Source organism: Hetaerina americana, unplaced genomic scaffold, assembly GCF_022747635.1.
Source record: "Hetaerina americana unplaced genomic scaffold, ioHetAmer1.1.p SCAF_6, whole genome shotgun sequence".
NCBI classification, from domain to species: Eukaryota; Metazoa; Arthropoda; class Insecta; order Odonata; family Calopterygidae; genus Hetaerina; species Hetaerina americana.
In genome coordinates, this window is record NW_027287205.1 from 50,277,870 (window position 1) to 50,303,880 (window position 26,011).

The 26,011-nt window shown below is 34.7% G+C and overlaps 1 protein-coding gene across 4 annotated transcripts in view; it reads left to right on the forward strand.

Moving 5' to 3' along the window:
* Positions 1-25,811, forward strand: part of Crag (DENN domain-containing protein Crag) — a 71,624-nt gene extending 45,813 nt beyond the window's left edge. For 3 of the 4 annotated variants that reach the window (XM_071593777.1, XM_071593779.1, XM_071593780.1), the window contains 12 exons: positions 4,612-4,761; positions 6,136-6,371; positions 7,714-7,909; positions 8,528-8,754; positions 9,382-9,405; positions 12,582-12,819; positions 13,632-13,722; positions 13,801-13,968; positions 17,409-17,582; positions 18,569-18,663; positions 22,487-22,662; positions 24,281-25,811. In XM_071593777.1, coding sequence (XP_071449878.1) covers positions 4,612-4,761; positions 6,136-6,371; positions 7,714-7,909; positions 8,528-8,754; positions 9,382-9,405; positions 12,582-12,819; positions 13,632-13,722; positions 13,801-13,968; positions 17,409-17,582; positions 18,569-18,663; positions 22,487-22,662; positions 24,281-24,417 — 1,912 coding nt within the window. In that variant the 3' untranslated portion in view covers positions 24,418-25,811. The remainder of the gene's footprint in view (positions 1-4,611; positions 4,762-6,135; positions 6,372-7,713; positions 7,910-8,527; positions 8,755-9,381; positions 9,406-12,581; positions 12,820-13,631; positions 13,723-13,800; positions 13,969-17,408; positions 17,583-18,568; positions 18,664-22,486; positions 22,663-24,280) is intronic. The other variant, XM_071593778.1, reaches the window with a different exon arrangement.
* The last annotated feature ends 200 nt before the right edge of the window (positions 25,812-26,011 follow it).

A 26,011-nucleotide genomic window follows, 5' to 3' on the forward strand; every position in this document is an offset into this window, starting at 1 on the left:
TTGACCTTTCATTTTAAATTTGCAACAAGTATTATGCTTTGGGAATAGCTTTAAATTGGAAAATCTAATCTAAAATTTGGATCATTTGAAGAGAAAGCTAGGAGAGTATCACTTCATATTTGCATAATATTTGTAAGTTTTAGGTTTCTTAGCATTCCACTCATAAAAGTATAACAAGTAGGTCTGCTGAATGGTTTCTTCAAAAATATCACCATGGAGAGTAAAATAACAATTAAAATAATGCATATTTTAAGGCTCTTGATTTCAAGGTGAATAGTTTTTATAGGAATTTTTCATTGCATTATTTTTCAGTATGTTTATTGGCTAACTGGTTTGGATTTATGGTGTTACAACTTTAAACTATTACATATATGTATTTTATGCATCTCCTTGTGATTTGAAATTGAATTTAAATACCCCCTTACATTTTGGTTCTTGTATTCAATGGAATGTGTTTTCTTTTTCAGAAAAGTGTATGCATCCTTCTGAAAGAAAAGATAAATATTGATTTTTATCTTTTACACAGTGCTTGTAAAAATTCCCATAATTTTTCTGTACTCTTAATTGTGTCTCCTTTTATTTATTTTTTGTCTTTACTTGTGTTTTCTGCTCTTAAAATCTCTCTACCTATTTCCCCTTTACTTACTTTCCCCTTAAAATGATTTCCGTAACGTCTTTTTTTTTGTTGTATTAGCCAGTGTTACCTAAAATTATAAAATTACATCCTACTTTGCCAAATTATTCTTAGTCTTTGGTTTATATTATTGTGCAGAAATTGTAAATTTTATGTAAAGCATTCTTTGTGTGGAAATCATTAGAGAAATAATTTTTTTATTGATTGCGTGTGCAACACAAAACTTTGTGAATTTTTTCCCAGATGAAAATGACTCTAGTGCACATTATATAACCTATTTAAGTTTCAAGTTTGTGATTTAATATAATGCTTCCCAGTCAAGGCAAATGATTTTTACACTCTGGAATTGTTGTATTTAAACGAAGCTTAGCATTGATTCTTATGGAGAACAGCTGCAGGCATATGTGGATTGAAGACTGAAGAAGAGGAATATTTGTTAACAATAATATTGGTCTCAGAATTTCAAAGATAGGTCAAGTCACGATAAAGAAAGCATAATACTAAAAAACATGTAAAAATATGCATTAATGATGTTAAAATTCTTCCACAGAATGGAAAGCATTTGACATTTAAAACTTTTTTAGTTTCATTTTTAAGACTGGAATGGAATAAACCCAATTAAGGTCTGTTGGAAGGTGATCAGGGAGTATATAGCTAAACATGTAATGGACTTCAGGCAAATAAGGAAAGATTATGGGACATAACCCTTAAATCATTCTTTCTGGTAGTACTATGAGTATGTATATCCTTGTCAAAGTCAAGCCCCACTTCAATTCCACATTCTTCCTTCCTCTTCCTTCCTTCTTCTATCGACTTGAGAAAAATACAGTGGAACATTGCTTAACAAGTACCTTACATAGAAAGTAATTTGCATTATGAGCAAAATTGTTAATCCCGGAAATGACTCGCTTAACGATTGACTTTTCACATAACAAGTTGCAAGGAAAGGAAAATTCCCAGAATGATTGCACACCTGCTACTTAATTTTTTGTTTAGCATGGAAATTGAAGTTACTGAAAACAGGGGACAATCTATGAGCGTGGCTGATGTAGTGTGCACATCAACAATCAGTCTACATCAACAATTTTCATTTTCTTCGGGCACAAGGACCAAATTAAGGAGATAGATGCTTCTCAGAGAGAGAGAAGAATATCTATGTAATGGGCATGTATTCTCAATGATGTTGAAAGGTTACACCCCATATAGATTAAGGAAAGGCAATTGTAATGCGACACCATTGACAAGAATATTATTTGTGAGAAGGGGAAAGTGATTTTTGCCGACCTCGTTTGAAGATGTCAGGTTAATCAATGACTACAGAAGTATTTAAGGGGAGCCATGTGTGGTTGGAGAAGTTTACAAGAACTGGCATCCACAGCATTGTGTGGCATGGTGAAGCATCAAGCTCTTGAGTCAAAGGCAGCAGAGAACCTCATTGGAGGGAATCGGGATGGTGAGGTAGCTAACATGCTGGCTTCCCACCCAGAGGGCCCAGGTTCGAATCTTGGAGGGGGTGGATATTTTTCAGTGGTATCCTGATCCCTACTTGAGGTGCTTTGTGGAGAGTACACTGAGTGAGTGCACTGTCCATCAGATAGGACGTTAAACTGTGGACCCTTCAGCGTCTTCTGTTAAGAGTAGGCTAATGCTGACTTCGGGTTTCTCTCTACCCTTTGTCCTTTCCTGCCCCTCCCTAATGGCACAAATGACCGCAGCTGTTGGTTACCTCCACTATGAACTACAACTGCTAAACTTCATTGGTGACTTCAAGAAACTCAGATTCTGAGGTTTGCTGGCCCAAAAAGGTTTTAATTGTAATGAAATAGGTCTCTTCTGGAAGGAGATGCCAAAGCAAAGCTATATTTCTACACATAAGTGGGAGAGAATGCATTGCCCAGCCAAAAGCCAATGAAAAGCTGTCTCATGCTGCGCAAATGCTAGTGACGAATTGGAAAATAAACCCCTGCTTCACCCCTTGAATGTCACTGAGCCTTGAAGAAGTTATAGTCAAAAATAGCAGGCTAAATGTGATATGGAGATCATGGGAAACTCATGTATCATACCATATGTAGGAGTCATCGCCCTAATAAGGAAGTGGCAATGCACACCAGAAATTTATTTAATGATAATTCTGAGTTGCATTTTCATAAAATTATGAAACATCTGCCGAGAAAGATGTCGCTAGACAGCTTTCTAGCAAAAAGGAACGAGGAATGTATCATAAATAAGAAACTATTTATTTCAATTCTTTTTTGCTTTTCTAAATCAAGTTTGCATTTCTGATTTTTTCATTCCTTGATAGAAAAAAATGTGAACATAGTTCAAAATCCTAAATATTGTGTAAGCAGTTTTTATAATAAATCTTGAGCATAATTTATTTTTTTCAGCATTGAATTCATTTTCATATTTTAAATTAACTCATGTGCAAAATGTCACCAAAAAAATGTTTTAGTTTGCAAGAAAGATCGCTAAATGAATTATGCTTGTATTATGAGGTTCTACTGTATGTTCTAAATTTGGGGAAATGTCTCCAGCTAATTCTTTCAATATTCTCTTGGGTGTTAAGGTTTTGGATGGACAAGGCTACTTAGTACTACGACAATAACTCCCTTGCCTCTCCCAAAAAACACAAGCTGGCATCCAGCATTACATTAAGTCCCTCTTTAAATGACCATACTATCTTCCTCCCTTCATTCCATTCAACATGCCTACACTATTTGTCTCCCTTCCTTGTTTGCCTAACGTCCTCCACTCTCATAGTCTTCAGGATCCCATTCCCAATCAAAATGCTCTGAATCCATCTTTCCTGCCTCCTTTGAATTTCTCCTTATGATACCATATCCTCCCCATATATGCCCAGCATTTCCTCATTTGTTTCCCTTTCTGTCCACTTCACCTCCATCCTTCTCCATGCCCTAATTTCAAAAGTCTCCAATCTATGCCTATCATCTTTCTTCAATTTCCTTGTTTCCTTAATATGTATAGATATACAAATACACACTCTGGTAGTTATGATCAGTGTAATTTACCACATTTCCTATGTTTATCTGTTATTTTGCAGAAATAATTGTCATTCATTTTGCATTCTCAGGAGATCAATTTTTACAACATAAGATATTTTTTAGGAAATACTTAAAATGTAGATCTTCAGGCCCATAATAATGATCATTTCTGTGATTAGGAATTTTCCATATCAACAATGAGAAAGGATTGTTTTTATTAGGAAACTCCTAAGAGATCCCCAAAGCTAGTGGATGAGTTTTAATATTAGCCTAAAAGACCTAAAAAATCTTGACATGAATAATGTGCTAGATATTTACTGTTATACTGTTAATGTAATTTTATTAGGGTTTGTAAGACATCACATTAGCAATGTTGGCTGCTAGAATAAGGTACCTGACTTTCTCTAGTGAATTGGTAGTCTCCAAACAGGGCATCTTGTGCATATTCTAGTTTATAAAGAATGTTATGTTGATTTTTGTGGTGAGAGTTTTTTAAATTTTGGTTGTTACTGTACATTTGCATTATTAATATTGAATTTACTTATCTTTTCATCCTTTTAAATTTATGAAGAGCTTAATGAAATTATTTAAACTTTTTGAATCCCATTATTACTGGTCCATGCTTTGAATTAGTGTAAAAGTATTATTCTGCATCAAAATGGTTCATATTTATGGTTGAGTTGGAGTATGCTGAATTTATTTTTACTTGGTGCATGCATTTATTGGCATGTATCAGATGGCTAAAAGTTTGCAAATCAATACTCAAGTATGTACCTGCTTTTATTAAGAGGTTTTTCATTATTACTATAAATATATTCAGCAAAATGTTTTTGTTAAGAAAAATATTGAACTTTGTCTATGTAACTTTTTTAATACTTAAATTTAGTTTCAATGCTAAGTATTTTTTTTTAATCCATGTAAAGTTAGAATCAACATCAGGGCAGTTCTCTGCTTAATCACTATATTTCTTTTCAGTTCCAGTAGTATTACAACAAAGAAATCTAATGAATTAATAATGGGAGGAATTAACAGCATTAAATCAGCTGCAACATCAGTAGCCAAGAAGTTTGATGAAATTAAGGAAGCTATATCTGCAAATAGCACTCCCGTGAAGGCTGGTTCTGTGTATGTAACTCCTGAGTTAATAAGCTATGAATTTATGTAATCTTTATTTCTGCTATTATGTGATTGTTGGATTCCCCTGATATGTAACATTTCATTAAATCACGGTTATCTTATTGGATAGTCTACCATTTGTGGTAGGTTTTGGATGGACACAGACTTAACACCCCCACATTTCTTAGCCTTGCCCTAACAAAAACAAATCTGACTCCCCACAATACAACAAACTGTTCCTCAATTCCATCTGAATTCTATCCTCCTCCATTCCATCCAAAGTGCCTATCCTTTTCCTCCCACTACCTTGTCTCATTATTATTCTCCCCTTGGTTATAGTCATCTACCTTCAAATGACAATCAAAATGCTACTTTACACTTTTTCTGCCTCATTAGGAATCCTCCCAACCACCTTCTTCTATCCCCGCAATGCCCAGTTCATCTTCACTATTTTTACTTTTTTTTTCAATTTCACCTTTTCAATCTATCTCGGCACTCGCATTTCAAAAGCCTCCAATCTGTGCCTATCATTTTGCTTCACTGACCATATTTCCTCAGTGTAAAATACTGTGATCATCAAGTCATTAACTTCCTCTTCCTTGTAAAAGCTTCTTTGCCTAAGCAAATCATCTTCTAATGTTCCTACTACTTTGGTTTTTGTGGTTCAAAGCTCTTCCAATGTAGGAAAACTAATTGACCTGCTCTAGTTTTTGCCCTCTCAATTTATGTTTGACATGGACTTTCTCCTTCGCAATTACCTCTTAAGGTTATTTTATGTTTATTCTCATCCCATACCTATCTCACTGATTTTTTAATGCGCTCAGCAATAATTATAACTTTTTGGTTGACTGTCTAACTAAAGCTTGATCATCCACAAACCGTACTGGTTTTACCAATTCCCTGCCGACTTTCATTCCTACCTCCAGTTCTTCCCATGTCATTTCAATCATTTCCTTCATGTATATGCCGATCAGCACCAGTGATGGTGAAAACCCTGCCTTACACCTCTTCTTTACACTGCCGATTTGAACTCTCCGTCCCCTACTTGCACCTGAACAGTTTGAGACAGACAGGTTGCGGATTAGCCTTCTGTCCCTTCAATCTATCTCCATTAACTCATTAGTTTTTCCCAATTCACTCCATCAAACTCCTTTTTGAAATTATGAAACATGCAAATATGTCCTGAATTTATTTTATGTTCCTCTGTATTAGGTAATTCATTACTACAAAGGCATTGCACGTGCCTCTCCCCTTCCTGAATCCAAACTGATCATCCATGAAAGCCTCACTGATAGTGTTGACAAATTTTTGTGAAGGTCGATGCAGTAATCATTGTTATTGTTAAAATGCACTGAATAAATAGTGTATTTGTTTGTGTTTCAGATCTCACCGTCTCTCAGAAAGGGATTATGATGATGATTCATATCATGGGGAAGGTGTAGGAAGTAGTTTGAATGTAGATGATAGGAGGAGGCGCACTTCAACAGAGTACTCACCCCTGGCTGCAGCCGCAGTTGCCGCTGCTGGGGTGCAGCATGGTGGGGAATACTGGGCAAGCAACTTGTTTCTGTTTGGGGAAGGTAGCCGAAAAGGCAGCTCCTCAAATTTGCTTCCGAATGGTAAAAAGAAATTTCATTGAATAATTAATACTTTTACTTAGTAGCCTACTATATAAGGATTGGATGCACACTGACTGAACCTTGTTACATTTCTAAGCCTTGCATGACAAGACACAACCTGGCACCTGATGTTAAGATCCAAGAAGAAATAAGGGAAATGAAATAATTGACTTTGTAATTCCACACACTTTATTTAAAAACACAACCCAGGTTTCGATGTTGAACGTCATCATCAGGTGGTCCTCATAGAAGCAAACTTGGGATATATACCTTCTGATCAAGGGAGGGGGGGTTGTTCAGAGAGGGAGGGATAAAAAGGTTACTATGCAGCTGGGAGGAAAAAAGAATTGCATCTTTCAGTGTCAGTCGTTGACTTGGAAGAGTGGTCGGTCTAGGAGTGTGAGTAGGAGGAATACAAAATTTCATGCAAGTTCATCCTTGCAACGGATGCATTTCAAAATTTCCAACTGCTCCCAAGCATCAAGCCTTATTTTCAAAATGAAGAATTTTAGTCACAAAGTCACTTTCAATGAAGTGCTTGCAAATAGGGATGTTATTTTCTTATTTTTTACGCATGTTTGGTGTTCTTTAATCCTTTCTTTAAATTTTCATCCTGTTTGCCCTAAATACTTCGTGTTACATTTCGAGCACTTTAATTCGTACACTTTACTCCTCTCGTTTTTGGGGACTTTGTCTTTAGTGTGAGAGATCAGGTTCTTAAGGCATGAGCCACTGTAAAAGGCACATTTAATTTTTTCCTTAGGTAAAATTTTGATAACTTTTTGAGAAATGATCCCTAGATAGAGTACTCTTTGCCATTTGGCAGCAGGATCTTTTAAATGTTCGTGGTGGTAAATGTGGCTTAAGGCTATTTTTGTAAGTTTCTTCAGGTAGAGTTTATTAATTAAATCTTCTGAATAGCCATTGGTTACTGCTGACGTGTTAATTACATTAAGTTCCTTATTTACCTTGAATTTTGACGTAGGGATAAAGATGCTTTTGGGCGAAGTTATGCCTTGAAGAGGAATTAATTAATTGGTCCGTATTCATTTCCTTCCAAAAAATGGAGTACTCTAACCCGTCTTTGTCTTTACAAGTGGATAGGTCGAGGAAATTCAGGGAACCGAGGGAAAGTCAATTATTTCATTTCAATATGTTATGCAAATTCCTTAAAGTTACGCTCGAGACAACATATTTTTAAGAAATAAGAGTATTGATGTACCAAAGGAGGAATTATCATGGGTTTGTTGCACAACTTGTTCAAAATATCCCTAAAAAATTAGAACATTCCTTATGGTGCTGTAGAAACATGCCATTATTAAAATGAGTGCTATTTTTTCAGATCCCAGTGTATCAATGCAAAGCTTGTTTCCTGAAAACCTTTATCCAAAGAATACATCTGTAAGAAACTTGAGGCTGCCCATGGCCCTGGAGATATTAATGACAACTTGCTCCAAATGTCACAATTGCTCTTCATTGCTCTATGATGAAGAAATTATGGCTGGCTGGGTTCCAGAGGATTCCAACTTAAACACTAAGTATGAATGAATTTGGAGTTGTTGTAAAAAGAGAAACCTTGGGTTGTTTTATAGGGTTGGTTTTTCTAGTATGCTAAAAATGGTGAATTAGTGGCAAAAGAAACTTTGTCATTGGTTTTTTTTTGGGAGATAGCAGCGCTTATTTCAATTTTTTAGAACTCTAAATATAAGTGAAACAATGCCAACATAGGTTCTGTAAAAAGATTTGCAAAGTAAATGTTACTTCTATTTTCAGCAAGTAATCAAAAAATGTTTAGAACTATTAGTGGTCAATTGACTCGGCATTTTAGATAAATACACTATCATCTCCAAGTACTAGTGCCTAAAAGTATTTAAATACTTTATGTTAATATTTTTAATCTCAAATGAATAAAAGTAAAAAATCAAAAAACAATGTGACCAAAAGTGATAGACTTATGTGCGTATGAAAAAAATGAATCAATTGATTACCACCAGATATTTTAGCGTTAAAAAATAATATACGTGTCCTTTTATGCCTTTTGGTTTGGTTGTAGTGTTTGATAATTTATTGAGGTAAATGGTTGTTTGAACCCTTGCGCCTCACATTTTTTTAGGCTCAACTGCATCAGGTGATACTACTTCTCTTTTGTTTCTTAGGTGCCAATTTTGCGGTAAGGGGATGGTACCTTTCCTTACTGTAACAGTCTTGGATTACAGAGTTCATGCAATGGATGTAGTATTATGTATGATGACCCCTGCTCCCAGTGTAGAAAGTGTAGCCATTGGTGGTGGAAGTTCCCTGTCTCTTAATCCTCCGAATCGGAAGACTTCAATTGGATCCTCTTCTCTTAACATACCGGAAGCCCACAACAAATCTTCTCAAGGTGAGAATTGAGATTTAGATGGTGTTTCTTTTGATTTAAGTTCTTTAAATGAAGAGGATTTAATGTACAAAATATTTGTTATTAGCCAGTATCCTTTTTAACTTTATTCTTTAATTTCTTTGAGTTCACATTGATGAAGTCAGTTTTATAAATGTACATACAGGTGCACATATGCCTTATCAGTAAGTAACCAGGAAAAGATTCATGAATATACCACCCACTTGCTGAGTTCTTGAAAGGAAATTTTATTGTAGTGACATGAATGGCATTATGAAAAACAAAGTATCTTTGATTTTTACTGGTAATCATATAGCAATCATAGTGGAAACATTGTACAATCAACTAAATAAATGAAATAAATTGTTTTATTATTCCCCTGATTCTTTTATGTATTGCAATACAATTTAGCAATCAGCCATGTGGCAAGGTACAGTAAAACCGACCAACCGAAGTTTTAGTCAAACCAGTAAATATTAAAAAATTACAGTTACAACAAAAAAGTATAATTTACAGTTTCAAAGAGTACAGTAAATCTAATAAATAATTAGAAGCAAGCCAGATCATAAGAAAAAGTAATTTAGTCCAGGTGTGTGGCCATTCTCTTCTTAAAACTCCTGTTTTTTACAGGGAAAGGTGTAATAGCATCTGCAGGTAATTTGTTCCAATCACTTATACCCTTATTCAGTAAGGAGTGGTTACATACTATATGTCACTCCTTTGAGTGAGGCATTTTAGTTAATGTGTTTGATCTCCCCTTTTGTAATATCCGGCTTGTGTTTTCCCTCTGAGATCTCCCCATGCTTCATTCCCTGCATACAACTCAAACATTTTCCCCAGCCTTCTTATTATCTATCTCTTCTTTAATCTAGCCCTTCACAATTGCCTGAGTATCTTTCCATTTGAATTTACCTTAAAGATATCCTTTGGACTCTTGTCAATTTTTTTCTATGATTGATTATGATGCCCATTAAATTGATACTTTCTCTAGTATAGGTCTAACAATGACTAGGTAACCCTTTTCTTTGGTTTTTATACTGCATTATTATAGATTTGGATTTATTATACTGCATTTCTTTGGAATATACATGGTTAAAATTAGTGTTTTGTGTACTTTATTTGTCATTCTCTCTACATTTTCATTCCATTTGAGGTCACTTGCGAAACTTACTTGTAGATATCTACAATTACTAACTACTGGGATGATTTCTTTTCCCAATTTATAATTGCATTTGCATTTTAATCAATGATTTTGCTTTTCTTACGATTCATGTCCATTTTATCATTTCTCATCCTTTTTTTAATATTATTTAAATCATCCACAAAAAGACAAATTTTCAACTGCACTGCATTCAGTAAGTCATTGATATAAGAGGGCGATTTGAAAAGTAAGGTCCCCTATTTTTTTTCATGACAAATCAAATTTATTCTCTACTTTGCGTACATTGTTGGAAAGGTTGAGCATCGATCAATTACTTTTTGGATTGCTGTAACCAGCTTTTTAATACTTGTGTCGTACCTTTCTGCCGCCCCGTCACAAAGCCAACTGACAACTGCTTCTTGTACTTCCTCATCTGACTTGAATTACTCTCCTCCAAGGTGTTTTTTGAGAGCAGGAAACAAGTAGTAGTCGCTGGGGGCAATGTCCGGGCTGTGCGCAATACAGTCAGCCAAAAAACTACGACGGTGATTCGAAAATTAAGGTCTATTTTTTTCATAAAAAATCAAATTTATTCTCAACTTTGTGTACATTGTAAGCCTGAGGAAAGGCTGAGTATTTAGCAATTTTTCTACATAGTCGTCTTGACGATCAATCACTTTTTGTATCCTTGTAACCAGCTTTTTAATACCGGCATCTTACCTTTCTCCCACCGCATCACGAAGCCATCTGACGACTGCTTCTTACACTTCCTGGTCTGACTTGAATTTCTGTCCTCCAAGGTGTTTTTTGAGACCTCCAACTCAATATTCTGCACGGAGAAGTAGCCACTCTCTTCATCAAGGCCTTCCTTTATCTCATGAAGGGTAATTCTCTGGTTATTGCATACCATCTCGTCAATTGGAGCCACCATTGATTCGGGCAAACTTGGCCGCCCCGACCACAGCTCATCGTGGATGTTTTCCTGGCCATCAAAAAACTCCCTGCACCACTTCCACACGTTTTTGATGTCCATACACTTCTCAATGTACACTTCCACTAAATGGCGATGAATTTATATCGGAGAAGCAGTCACCAGTTGGGTTTGCGACGTGGCGGGAGAAAGGTACGACGCCGGTATTAAAAAGCTACTCACAAGGATGCAAAAAGTGATTGATCGTCAAGGTGACTATGTAGAAAAATAGGTAAATGCTCAACCTTTCCAATGATGTAGGCAAAGTTGAGAATAAATTTGATTTTTCATGAAAAAAAATAGCAGACCTTACATTTCGAATCGCCCTCGTAAATAAAAAAAATAGCCCCAGCAAAGGTGCACTCCTTTGGCACAGTCCCATTTTTCTTATCTGATCAATCAACATATCACAATTTACTGCAGTGAATACTTTAGCAAAGTCTACCACAACAGTATCTACTTGCTTATTATGGTTATGAGTATCAACTTGATCCTTATATAATCCAATCGTTAGGGTATCCCTGGTGTAACCCATCCTAAACCCATGCAGTCTGGGACTTATCCAATGGAGAATTTTTCAATCTGTCATTATGTAATGCATTCCTATTCTTTCAAAAACTTTGCTTACGATATTAGTCAGGTCTGTTGGCCTATAATTCTATACTGTCACCTTGGTTCAACTTTTAAAAATTGGAATGACTGGTGCGAGTCATCTGGGATATCTTTGTTATTTATGAGAACATTAAGTAGCTGAATCAGTTATGTTGCGATTTCTATGCCCCCATCTTCAACATTTATCCTTGTATGCCATCTATTCCATTTCATTTATTATTTTTTAATCTTTTGAGTCTTTTATAGGTGTTGTTGGAGAATATGCAAAGTAGAGGATAATTATGTGCCCCTTGATAAGCCATGTGCTTTTGATTTACTTCTGATTTCCTTATTATTATTTGGATTTTAATTTGCTTTGTTAGTGTTTTCCATTATAATGATTTCATTATTTAGCTTTATGTTGTCTGGACCACTTCTCTTCCTGCTTATCTTTTTTTAACATGATCATAAAAGTTATTCGAATTAGAGATGAGGTTTTTTAAGAATTCATTCTGAGCTTTACTTTTCTCTGTAGTAATTTTTTTTAAAGGTTCCTTGTAAAGTGTATCAAAATTTGTACTTGATATTTTATTGTATGATATGCTTTTCAATTTCTTTTTAATGGCCTAATCTCTTTGCTGTATTATGTTAATTTTTAACAGTAAAAATAGCATGTGCAAGCACAGCAGTTCATGATAATTCACATGAAAATGTGTATTATCTTATTCGTTTGATAACAGTTATGTGTGGATTGGCAATCTTAAATCAATGCTGATTTAGAAAAAAAAGGTTTTAACAGAATTACTCTGGTTTTATTTTGCAAAGAAAATATCAGCAATTTATAGCATTTCACCATATGAATTTAATGTATACCTCTCTCTCTTATTCGAAGTGATCACCAATATGGTAAACTTAAAAAATAATATGGATTTTTGTGACCTTGCAAGTAAGCAGCCAGTAGGCACATGTGCAGAAAAGCCTGTATGGTGCATATCTACTTTGCCCCTGTGAGATATCATGACTACATTTATAAAGACATTTACCATGGGACACCAGCTGCAGGTTTCATTATTCTTTATTTCTGAGACCAATGAAAGTTCATCCATATTTTTTGTATTCTATTCTCAGGCACCAATGAATCAACATGTGCAGATGTCAATACCCTTACTGATGTGACAGAAGAGAAGGATCAAAATGCTTTAAATGAGACTGAAGAAAAATTACCTGTGACGAGCACACCCTTGAAAAAGACTGAAAATGCCAAATCAGTATCCCCTCTACTCCCACCAAAAGGAATTAGTGATTCTGCTGGTGGTGTAGCAGACTCAGTCAAGTTCAGTTCATCTGTTCCCGTCCTTCCCACGGAGTAAGGAAATAATTCTAGCACATAGTGTGCCACCAAATAAGAATTTGTTTTTTTTTAATGAAAACTACTGCTCCTTGCAGAGCTGGTTTCAAAGAAGGAATAAACACATGACTTTGACCTGATTGCCATGTAACATGGTCGGCACATGCCACTGCAAGGCAGAGAACCAGAGAGCTCTGGCATGGAAGGGGAAAGAGGGTAGTAGGAAGAGCAGCCTATTCTCCCTCCCCCCTCTACAGCTGCAAGGGCATTATTAAATGCTTTTTCTAATGAAGCCTGCTGAAGTGGGCTCATGATTGTAATGTTAAATTAATAAGCTAGAATACTTATCTTGTTAATATTAGTGCTTTATGTGCTAGGAAATGTAATGTCTATCCTCTAACAATGTCATTTGGTAATAAGAGAAAAGCTGCCTAAACTGACTGGAATGTATGGCAGCTCATATCTTTTTCAAATAGTATTCAGCTAATATTAATAGAAATTGAGTGATAATTAGCAAACATTGATTCAATATTATTTTTTAATGCTATGATTTTATAATTATATAATTTATACTAACATTCCTCTTAATTGGCATTTGAGTGTGTGATACTTACTAGTGTAACCTTTCTATGAAGTTACTTGTTTGGGTTGTGTATCTTTCTTATTTTATTTGACTACATGTTTTCTTTTGCTTTATTGGTACAATAGATTATTTTAATGAGCTTGAATATGAGGAAGATAAAGGAGCCAGTGATGTTTTCATGTACGAGTGAATTGTGCTATTTAAGAAGGATTAATAACTCAAATTAATTCCATTTTTTTTTGCAAAGTGGTGGCGCAGCAGATAGATACAGGAGGCGAAGTGAATCCCATCTCCTCACCCAACAAAAAGAAAACACAGATGTAGAAGACCAGGATAAGGTAATTGAATATTGTGAAGTAATTACCTTGGGCCTTAGCTTTATGATTATTTTTCATATCTATGAAATTAAATTTCAGAATGAAGAAGTACATGTTGAACCAATTCAGCATGAACTCATCACTGTGCCATATTTAAATCCCCTTGTTCTCCGTAAAGAAGTGGAGAATATCTTGGATAACGAAGGAGACACATGCCTCACCCTGCCACAGTTTGTTGATGAACATCCCATTATATACTGGAACATGGTAAGCATTGAAATTTCTTCTCCCTGTATTTTATGTCATAAAAATGAAAAAGGATCTAAAAAATAATTTCAGAAACCCATTTTTCTCATGAATGAGAAACAAATTATCCCATAAAATTTTCTTGTCAACTTATGGTTTCCTGATGTGGTAACTCCATGATGATTAACAGTAGACTAGTGCTCATTTAGCTCCCTATTTGCATTGTACTTATTTGTTCCTCCAAAAATTGGGGTTTGAACAAAATGCATAATGCTCCATGAGAGCCAATATCAATAGCATTAACACCCTAAGAAATGAATAAAAATGCTGGTAAACTCTTAAATGATGCACATTTTTGTATAATAGTGCAATACAAGTAAAATTTATCTTAAAAAGAAATTATTTATTATATTGTTCTGGCAGTCAGGCACATGATGTTGAATATAGTCATTAAGATACACAAAAAATAGAATTAGAGCAATGCACCAAAATATGCACTTCAAGATATAGCTGTCAAACCCAATTAAAATTTTAAAAATACCCTGAAACATGACGTATAAACCATTGCATTTAAGACAGCTAACTGATTCGAGGGCAAAAGTACCCGATCCAACAAAAAAACACAAATTTTGGAAAAAAATTCATAATTTTTCAGTATAATTTCCTTTCAGCTTTATACCTTTTTCCCAGTGATGTTCCATAAGTTCGATACCCTTTTTATTATAAGAACTATCTTTCTCCTCAAAATAGCCATTAACTGCCGCTATCACTTATTCATGTTTGGAAAATCTTTGACCACCGAGCCATTTTTTCAAGTTTGCAAACAGAATATAATCTGAGGGGGCTAAATCTGGTGAATAGGGTGCATGAGGTAGGAATTCAAATTTTAATTCATGAATTTTGGCGATTGAAACAATGGATTTGTGAGCTTGTCTTGATGAAACAACACTTTCTTCTTAGCCAAATGCGGCTGCTTTTGCTTGATTTCTTTGCTGAAACATTGCAATAATTGTGCATAATACTCACCGTTGATAGTTTTTCCTTTTTCAAGATAGTCAATGAAAATTATCCCATATGCATCCCAAAAAACTGACGCCATGACCTTCCATGCAGATGAAACGGTCATCACCTTCTTTAGAGCCAGTTCTCCCTTTTGAATCCATTGTTTTGATTATTCTTTTGTCTCGGGTTTGAAGAAATGGACCCATGTTTCATCTATGGTTATGAAGCGGCACAAAAATTCTGCTTATTTGCTGTGTAACTTTGCTTAACAGTCAATTGAAACATCTTCACGTCACTGGTTTTGGTCGTGCGAGCAAATGCGGCGCCCATCTCATGCACAGCTTTCTCATGTTCAAATTTGCAGTTAATATGCAATGTACCACACTTTTTGAACAGCCTACTATATCTACTAGCTCGTGCACTTTCAGTCAACGATCATCCAGTATCACTGTGGATTTTCTTCACCATTTCTGGAGTCGTCACCTCATTTGGTCGACCAATGCAATGCCCGTCTTGACAGCTCATATGGCCTTGTTGAAACTCTGCTACCCAATATTTTACTGTTGTAAATAATGGAGCAAACTCACCCAGAGTAGAATCCAGTTCAGCTTATTTATTGGTTGGGCTGAGGTTTTCCAAATAAAAGTATTGTATTACATAACGATGACCAATTTTCTCCATTTTCACAAATTCACTGAAAATGTTCTCAATTGATGGCTGCCAAACAAATACTAAACAACGTGGCATCTTCAAACTTGAAACATATGCTTTATAGATTGCGTCATTTCTAATACAGTGATATATTTCAAACAACTACCTCCATCTGTAGGTCAGACCAGGTAGTTACGGGTCCCCCCCAATGTACTATCACTTATAAACTCATCCGCACTGTGATGACACTTGATTAATAGAAGTTTCTTAAGTTCAGTTTTAAACCTACAGACAGTGGATTTAATTTTTATGTTCATTGGCAGTTTGTTCAAAATAAGTGAAGATGAATGGCTCTTTTAGATACAACACAAGACTGCTGAATTAAATGTATGTTGCCTCTTCCATGAGTGGAGTGACAATGTGCAGATGAGTTAGCCGAAAATCAACCTAATTTTTTTTTACAAGTGATACACTGTTAAAAATATATATATGCATGGTTGTATTAACAAGTCACTATTTTGAATTCAAGAAATAGTTGTCTTCCAGGAGTTGTAATGCATACTTAAGCCAGACTTAGCTTTCTAGACATAGCTTTCATACCCTTTTTGCATGGAAAAGGCCTTAGCCACAGCTAATGTTTCCCAAAAAGATTATTCATAGAACGGATATGAATGGATTTGGGCATATTATACTAATTTTAGGATATTTATAGAAGTAATTGGAACAAGTTTACGAATGATAAAGGTTCGTATTGCCATTTTATTGATCATATCACTATGTGAGATTGTCAGTCAGAAGTATCATTTAGTAAAAAACCATGAAAATTTAATCAACCAGAGGTTGGTTTGGTAGGTGATGATAGAGTTCACCCAGTATTAAATCCAGTGTCATATGAAATTCATGCATCAGGGTAGGAGGGCCAGTTCCTTTTCTTGTGCCAGTAATGGTTTCCGAGGAAGATCTGGTACCCGAAAAAACAGACAGCTTGGGTGAAGCCGAGAGTGCCCAGAAAGACATGCCTAGGAATCAAATCAAAGCCCTATGATCAGTTGTTAAATGCTCTACCCTTGGACTATTGCACCCCATTATCATTAGTTAAAGTACTAGAAATGTTTTGAAACTAGATTTTTGTATTGATTGATTGGTCTCAGCTCTGTGAAGAGGGCTCAAAATCTGAAAACAGATTTTATTATGGAAATCCAGAAAACAAGTTTTATTTTCATTCAGTTTTAAGTTATTGATCTTACACCAGTGTATCATGCTTGTTGCAGTAAGATGTACAGAATTGATACTTAGTGCATAGATATCTTTTGAATCAATGTTATTATATTTTAGAGTAAATTTTAAAAAGAAATGACTCTTTTCATAAGTCTAAAGTTTTAAAGTACATGAATTCAAAGTATCACAGTAGATACAGTAAATGTATATCCCAGCTATGAAAATCAGATCCATGGAGAAGGAACAAACAAAAGTTTCTTTTTACCTGTCATTTATAAAGACAATTTTCAGATTTCTTATTTCCAGATTGACCACAAATAATTACTTCCAGAAGAGTTCAAATAAGTGCTGTTAATTTTTATATCATTATGGAGCTATGACAAATCCCTTCCTGGGACAAGGCTCTTTATTTTTTCCTGATAGAATGAAAATCATTGAAATTGCATAGATCTATGATGTACATTATTTCATTCAGATGTTGGTGTTATTAATCCTGAATGAACTGAAAACATGGATTTTGCCTTATACTCAAAAACTTGTCTAAATCTTCCGCTATATCACTCTTTGATTAAGCACTCTTTTTGTTCAAGGTATGGGTTTTTCAGCGCATCAATGTTGTCAGCCATTTACCTGGACTCTGCCTGCATGCTGCGGTAACATCAGGTGCCAATATCCAGCACACCATTCATCCTTCATGGGCTTCTGCAGACTACAATAATGTCTTCATACGTTGTCTGTGGGACAATTCAAGACTTCATGAAGAGGTGAAAGCTTATATAATTTTGTAATGTGAAAATAAATATGTAGCTTTTAAAAAATTCCCAAAAATAAGTGTGGAATAATAAATATGAGGAAGAATTGCTGAAAAATATTTTCTGATTTGAGGAAAGCCATAGTAATCAATTGTAAAATCAATTGCAAACAGACCTTATTTCTATGAAAAGGTCTTTCAAACCCAGCAGCTTAGAATAAGTAAAGTTCTAAATTATATGCTTCATGCAATACACATCCGCACAGTTGAACGACATTTGAGAGACTGAAGTGTTTACACAAATGAGTACTATTAGGTATGTATCTAATCAAGAATGAAGATGCATAATATGGCTTTTTTGAAACAAATAGAAGACAAAACTTCCACATTCAACGTGCTATATGGCAAATTGGCAGAAATGCAATGATGTAGTTCCTTATGTTAGTTATAAGCTGCATTTAGAAAATTATGTAATCCTGGGTGTTTACATCCTTCTTACCAAAAGCATAATCAGAGGAGACCGCTGTAGTAAAGAATGGCCTCTGGCAGATTTGATGAACAATAGTGTATGGCCCACTATGAGATGGCCTTTCTAAGGTTTCATTAATCCCTGCCCTTAGTCCACTTTAATTCAATCCACCAACATTCAACCTTCAAGTGGGCACCAATGTGGTCTAATCTGCATTTAGCATTCTGCTGTGTAATTTAATATGTAATAAGTAAGTGCAGCATGTATGATAGAGCCTATGTTAATATAAAGAGAATTATTTTTGTAACTTTAAAAAATGTGTGGTGGAGACGATTTGCTGGTAGCATGGGCACTGGGCTTTGTTATTTTGTTGAAACAATAACAATTTAAAAAATATTCTAAAGAGTAATAATAATTATATTCTAACTCAATCTTTAAAATGTGATGCTGGGTCTTTATATGTTTATGAATAGAAACAAGGTTGGTTAACATCACATGCATTGTAATGAAGGAGTCCTGTTGAATTATAGGTTGGTCATCCCATGTATGTCCTCTGGCAGCAGAACCAACAGCAAAGTCCCCTTTTGAGTGCTCTCCTGACTGACAGAACCACTGTCTCTCGCATGTAAGTTTGACAATCTGGTCTCTCTTTGTGTGCAGTTTATTTCATGGATATTAACCGCTGTTGTTTATTCATAATGACATCTGTCAGAGAAATTTGACCGAATGAGTTTTGAAAGAAAAGATAGTGAAGCAGTCTACTCTATTTATCTGAGCAAGATTAAACTGGAATGTTTTTCCCTTTCCAAAGTAAACACAGAAAATCAAGCCCATATTCACCACTATTACACCTCGAACATTGTAGTAGTTGAATGGGTTAAGTCGGAGTGCCAGTAGCCAAGTTTAAGGAAACATTCATTCACAAAAGGCTGCCAAAATGTTTCTACACTTAACTTATTTTGATTTCTCCAAAACTGTGATTTTTGCACTAATAAGAGCTACACCAATAGCTGTTGATTCTCCTTCAAATCTTGGCAGAGTGGGTGGTTTTTTTTATCATCATAAATTAAATGGTATCTGGCTCAACTTCGTGGAACTTAATAATTAATTGTGAATACAATGAAATTTTATAATTCAAGCATAACAATCTTTCCACAATCTTTCTGGTAAAGCGAAATACTCGTTTAGTGAATTACTTTTTGCATATGAATGAATATAAAATGTGATAATGCATTCCATGACAAAAAAAATAAATTATGCCCAAGAGTTATTTAAAAAATTGCACATTCAATATTCAGGGACTTAATGTAATGTTGGATGTCAGCTTGTTTTATCGTGGGATAGGCAAGGGAGTTATCGTTGTAGTACTAAGCAGCCTTGTCCATCCAAAACCTTGGTGCCCAAGAGAATATTGAAATAATTAGCTGAAGACATTTCCCCAAATTTAGATCATACAGTGGAACCTCATAATACAAGCATAATTCATTTAGCTATCTTTCTTGTAAACTAAAACGCTTGTTTAGTGTAACAATGTTTTGCGCATAAATTAATGTAAAATACAAAAATGAATTCAATGCTGAAAAAAATAAATAATGCTCAAGATTTATTTAAAAAATTGTTCACACAATATTTAGGATTTTGAACAAAACAGTTTCAGGTGTAACTTTGTGGAATTCCTTCATTATGAGGGTAAAAAGAAACTTAACACTTCCACAATGAAGATTTAATATTTCACGACCATGGTTTCGATGCTGCGCATCATCATCAGGTATCAAACATCAACATTTTTCAACTAATATAGTCTGGCTCCAAGAGGGGAGTAAGGGAGAGGGGGTTAGTTGAGTTTAGGTGCAGCAGCCTATTAGTGGTCTAGGGGAGGGGGAGGCTATGTATTGTAAGGTTACTGGCTTAAATTTGTGAAAGTTTATATTAATTAAGTGGTATCCATACTAAAAAGAAAGACTCGTACTTTTCCACAGATTTTATTATACGGTACAACGCGTTTCACCGACTTGCGGCATCATCAGGTACATGATTTTTAGTATGGATATTAAATACTTCCACGAAGTGAAGCCTGAAACAATAGAATATAATTAAGTGATCATTAAATGAAGAACACTATGTAACACTCCACCGTTCTTAGAAATAGCAGCGGGAAAAAACAAACACATCGTGTTTACATTAATCAGGGGGGTGTTTCTCTAGAATGTTTAGGCCTTTATTAAGGGAGAGTTGATGATCATCACTGCCTTGGTGGGGGTAGGGTTGACACGGAAAGATATTGGAGTCTTTTAAGAACTTTAAGAGGGGGGAACAGGAGAGATATAATGTTTCATTGACCACCTCAAATCTGTCAGACTGAAGGGATTACCAAATTTCCAACTCCTCCAAAGCATTCAACCTGCATCCTTTCATTTCAGTGTGAAGAATGATGAGCACCTATGGCGACCATTCTATTTCTTGGCCACATTTCACTCAGGATGCAACAAATACTCACCAAAAAACAAAATCAACATAGTTTTTACAACACACACACTTTAAAAAACATAATAGGTTCACCCAAAGACAAAATTGGCATAATGCAGCAAAGCTGGGTTTATAAACTCAATTGTGCAGACTGCAACACCATCTATATTGGACAGACAGGGAGGACCCCAATTCCCCAAATGCCTCTTGGATAAAAATCACACCAGTAACTTCACAGCAGACATTCTTCACACTGAAATGAAAGGAAGCAGGATTAATGGTGTTGCATTGTATTTTCTTTTCATTTATGCATATGAGAAGCAACCTTTTGACATCATTGAGAATTCATAACCATTAGATAAATACTCTCCTCACCCTATTTGAAGCATCAATCTCCTTAATCTTGTCCATGCTCTTGAAGAAAAGGCCAATCGTTGATGTTGGCCAATGTTGATGTGCTTACTATATCAGTGATGCCCCTACCTTGTTCCCAGTTTTCAATGATTTTACTTTTCATGTCTACTGTTAATTTTATTTTCATGTGGCTTTTTTGCTGTGTATTTTTCCTCTGGGTAATTTAAAAAACCTTGCACAAAATGTTGATAAACTTTGCACAAAAAAATCACTAATAATATGTTGGAACACAAGTTTGGAAAAATATTTTATCACCACAGGCACTAGGATACTAGCATAATGAGTGCTAGAGACAAACTGCAGTAGCAATTGTGCAATGAATGTGGGAATTCCACTCTCTTTGTCACTCGTTATTTGAAAAGTCGGTTGTTAAGTGAGTTATTTTTGGGACCAATAATTTTGCTTGTTATATAAATCACTTGCTGTGCGAATTGCTCACTAAGCGAGGTTCCATTGTACTGTCATGAGGATGTTGAGTGATGCCAACTGTTTAATGAAACTGGTTGTTTTAAATTAAATCCAGTGGAACTTTTTTTTAGTTTTTATTTTTCTCTATCCATCATTATGATAATTTGATCATGCTGTCAATAGTTGGCTCTTCAGTTGTCCATCATGTTGCTTTAATAATGGTTTACCTTCAGTGTGTTCAGTGTAACATCTGGTCGTTAGAGAGTAGGTTATTAGGATTTCCTCAACCTGTGATATCACCTCTAGTGTCTAGTTGTATATTCTCATCGCCTTGTTTTTTAATCATATAAGAGTTTGTGTTGGAATAGAATATCTTCCAATTAAATATAGAAAGTTATTACTAGAATGGTTTGGTATAATAATTCTACATCACATGTAATTACAGTTGTCATGTATCTTCCATTATCATGCAGCTTTAGAAAAATCCTAAGATTATACCAATCTTAATATCTTTCTTTGCAGACCAATTCGCATTCTTCAACATTCATGTATCTCAAAAGTTCCGATGCATCATAAAATGCTTCACTTCATGCCAATATTTTGGCCTGCTATTATTTCTAATTATCAATTACACATTAGTCAAAGGTGGCTGGAGAACTATTTCTTCTAAATCCTCCAATCTAATTCTATCATCTTGCTTTAAGGACCCTGTTTTGTACATGGTACAAAACCACATGGCTATCAAAGCTTTACTTAGCCTTTTCTTATTCCTTATTCAAAATTCTTGTCATCAATCACATTCTTGTGAAAGCTTCTTTGCCTCCTGCAATTCTTATGTCCCTACTACTTAGACCTTTTTGGTCCAAAACATTTCTGAGGTACTAACTGTTCCTGCTCTAGTCGCTGAACTCCTGTTGTTATTTAAATTTAGCTTTCCTCCTTTCTGGAAAACTGCATTAGTGTTTTGTTTGCGTTGGTTATCATCCCTCATCAACCAAACTGATTCCTATCTCCTTCTTGTGCCTCTTTGAGCATTTTCTCCACATGTACATTCAAAAGCAATGGTGATAGTAACTACAGGTATAATCAAAGATTATGAATTGCTACTTTAAAAAAAAATGTGTGGGAGTTTATTAACAAATATTTAATGGAATTTACAGGGTCATGCAGAAAGTTATATCTGGTATTAGATGTAGCGACCTTCTAGACCCAGTGCAAAGGTTGGCGACTGAAAGGGAGAAACTAAAGGTGAAGGGAGTTGACCGACGCCACTCCCTGTACAGAGATATTCTCTTTCTTGCATATACAGCCTTGGGCCGTGAAAATATTGACACAGGTGAGTTTCAAACAGAAAAATCCTTTTAAGATATAGGTTTTATACAGTATTATTCCAGAGCAGAGATGTTGTGGATTATGGGCCCCAACTAGGTGTGCTTTTGTTTAATGTGTTTGAGTTTGGTGTGAAGAACATCAAAATATTGAAAAACTGTTTTTGTTTCTCAGTTTACCTTATAATTGGCCATGTTGGGTAAACTTGAAACTCAACAAATAAATTAATCAATAAAACAAATGTTAAGAAATGCATTATTCATTCTCATTACTTTCATGCTACAAGTGACTGAAGTTCAAGGGGTATTGATGATTTAGATAGTTTTAGGTGTAGGGAAAGTGCCAAGGTAGATTCCGAGGTTAATTTAGCTCAACAGCCATTCGAACAGTCACTGGACACTTGGTATTCTGTGGTTGGTTATTTGGTGTTGTTATATTTGTTATAAGATAATAATATCCGACCCAGAACTTGTGGTAAGCATTGTAAAATCATTTTCTAAGAAAAGGGACTGAAGTTAAATTCAAATATTTGGCATCCATGTTTTCTTTTATGTATGTATTCTTTCTTTTTTTGCTTAATGTCCCTCTCAAATTGAAAAAGACAAATGGCAAAGCTCTTGAGCAGTAAGGGAATGCATAGAAAAAATGTAGGGCTGATGATGATTTTCTTTTTTAATTATTTACCTTTGAAACATGACACCTAACTTTCATAAAAATCAATGCAACAATTTCAGAGTGTTAAAATCATTTGCCTTGCCCGGGATTCGAACCCAGATCCGTCAATGTCTGGTCGAGTGCTTTAGCCCATTAAGCTATCCCAGCATCCTCTTAAACTCTGAATTATTTTTTTCATTTCCAAATTTCAGAGTTTAGCCAGGTAAGCAATCAAGATGCCACGATAGCTTAACTGGCTAAAGCTCTCGACCAGGCATTGAGGGATCTGGGTTCGAATCCCGGTCAAGGCAAATGATTTTTACACTCTGAAATTGTTGGATTAAAATGCATATTAGCAGATGACTCCGTTAAAAGTTACTATTGTGGCATCTCCCACAGTTTCTTTGGAATTCATCAATCTTATTTGTAAAACTGATCATGTGTACTTTATAACTGTTTGGCCATGTAGATAAGAATTTTCCTTCTCATTTTAATAATACTTATTAGCAGATTTCCTCTCTAAAGATTTATAAACTAACTATTGGCATGAATTGAAATGGTGAAATAGTGTTGATAGTAATGGAATACAGATCATAAAAAATAAAAAATCCTGAAAATGGATGAATTCTTTTCTTTAAGGGTTAGGAAACTATTTTTTATAAATGCCAACTCAATTCACATGCATTCAGCAGCATTAGTATTTGCCCCTAAAAGGTAGTTGGTATCGTTAGAATGCTAATTACATTAATTCATTTACATGAGTGAGCTGATGTGAGCGGCTCTCAATGGTGATCTGTCTCTTCCCATTGCTAACAGTATGGAAAAATGACCAGCATAACATTTTGGACCTCCTTCAGTATTTTGAACTTGTTTGAATTTTAATGTATTGTAATGGGATCCATAATAGTTTTATTGTAATGAGGAAATGTAGTAATTTTCTTGCATTTATTCATTTTAATACTTGCTTTCAGTGACTTTTGATCAGGAATATGTAAAGGCCTATGAAAAGCTATCTGGAAAGGATTTGAAGATATGCTATAAATGTGACCGTCCCCCTTCAAGAAAATCTCTGTACTGCAGGCATTATTTTAAGGAATTGGATCTCTAATGATTGTGTTCACACAGTGACAAACATCATCTACCCCAAAGCCTTCAATGTCTTCAAGTGTGATGCCATGGACTTAATTAGCATTGTTTGACTAGCGAAATTGCTATGTGACAGATTATTATATTGTTACTTCTATTTTTAATGTGTAACAGAGGTTTCTCTGTGAACAACTGCAACACAATAATGACTTGTATTCAAGAGTTTTGCATGTCTATATCAAAAAGCTATTCTTTTTACTTGAGAAAGTGCTATATATTTTCCCAAATCTCTCTATCAAGTAAAATGCTCATTTTAAGTTATGTTGGAGCATTATAAATATTGATTATTCATCTAGTACTGAGTTAATATAGTTGTGTTCATGTAATGAACATGAGAAACAGTTGAATGTCTCATTATCATCTACATCATCTATGTTTCTAAGATGGGTGTACAGCACCATTGTGTAGTGCTCTAGGGAATCAGTGGTGCTTCCCTCAATATTTCTCCGTCCAGGAGTATTGCAAAGGAATCAAAATTGTAGCACTCTGAAGAAGAAGTCATTAATCAATCAAGCTTGAAAATGAATTTATCAAATGAGCTTTATAATTAGCTTAAAATTTGTGAAAATGTCAGCATGATTTACGGATGGAATTCTTTTCAGCCAACATCACAGTTACAAGTATAAATAAATTTTAACCTCTAAGGTGATATAATGTGAATCATTTTCCATTCAAACAAAGAAATCATTGTTCATCATTATCTATTTAATGATTTTTCCTAGTTTTAATAAAAATAAACATGTTATGTATTTAGTTAATTTGTATATTTTCCTGTAAAGGTGGCATGTTATTCATCAAAATGCTGCTAAGACATTTGAAGGGGTGTTGATAAATATTTACTTGTTATGCTTTTAAAAGTCCATAAGCATTAGTTTTAATTTTAACTGTTTTGAAAGGAAAATGCTGAAGGTTGTTGGAATGTTTTGCTTCTTTGGGACTTCTATTTTTTATCAATGTTCAGTGTTGGACTTTGAAAGGTGTTTGCACGTGTTACAATATATGGCTTCATAGTGTTTGAAGACTCAAATGTTGAGGAAACAATATGTCAAGCGCCTATGCATTATTTTTGAACTTCACAGTTATCTGTGATTGTAAAAATATTTTATAAGATTGTAGTTGCTCAAAAAGGGTATGAAATGTACAGTTTGTTAATAGCTTGTGCAAATTTTTAATGTTATATGATTGTTTACGTTTATATTGCTGTCCAAAAATTTAAGTTTTCTGTACCACTGAGTTTATATAGAAATTGTAAATATTAATGGCATTGGTTTTATGGTATTGCCAAACTAGACTGTTTTATCACTCTATGGATAAGAGTTTCTTTGATAAAAATTTTTGTATTTCATATTCCATTAATTGTAAATGTTCTTATTATTTCTTATCAGTTGTTTAACTTAATTATTGAGAATAGGTTCGATTGGGTCACTTGGGACACAGTTTAATTAAGCGGTGGCGGAGAAAGTTGAGTGACTACGTCTTAATGATGAAAAATAAGAATAAGGTAGCTATGGAGACATTTCAAATGATTTTCCTACATGAATAATTTCAATGACCTT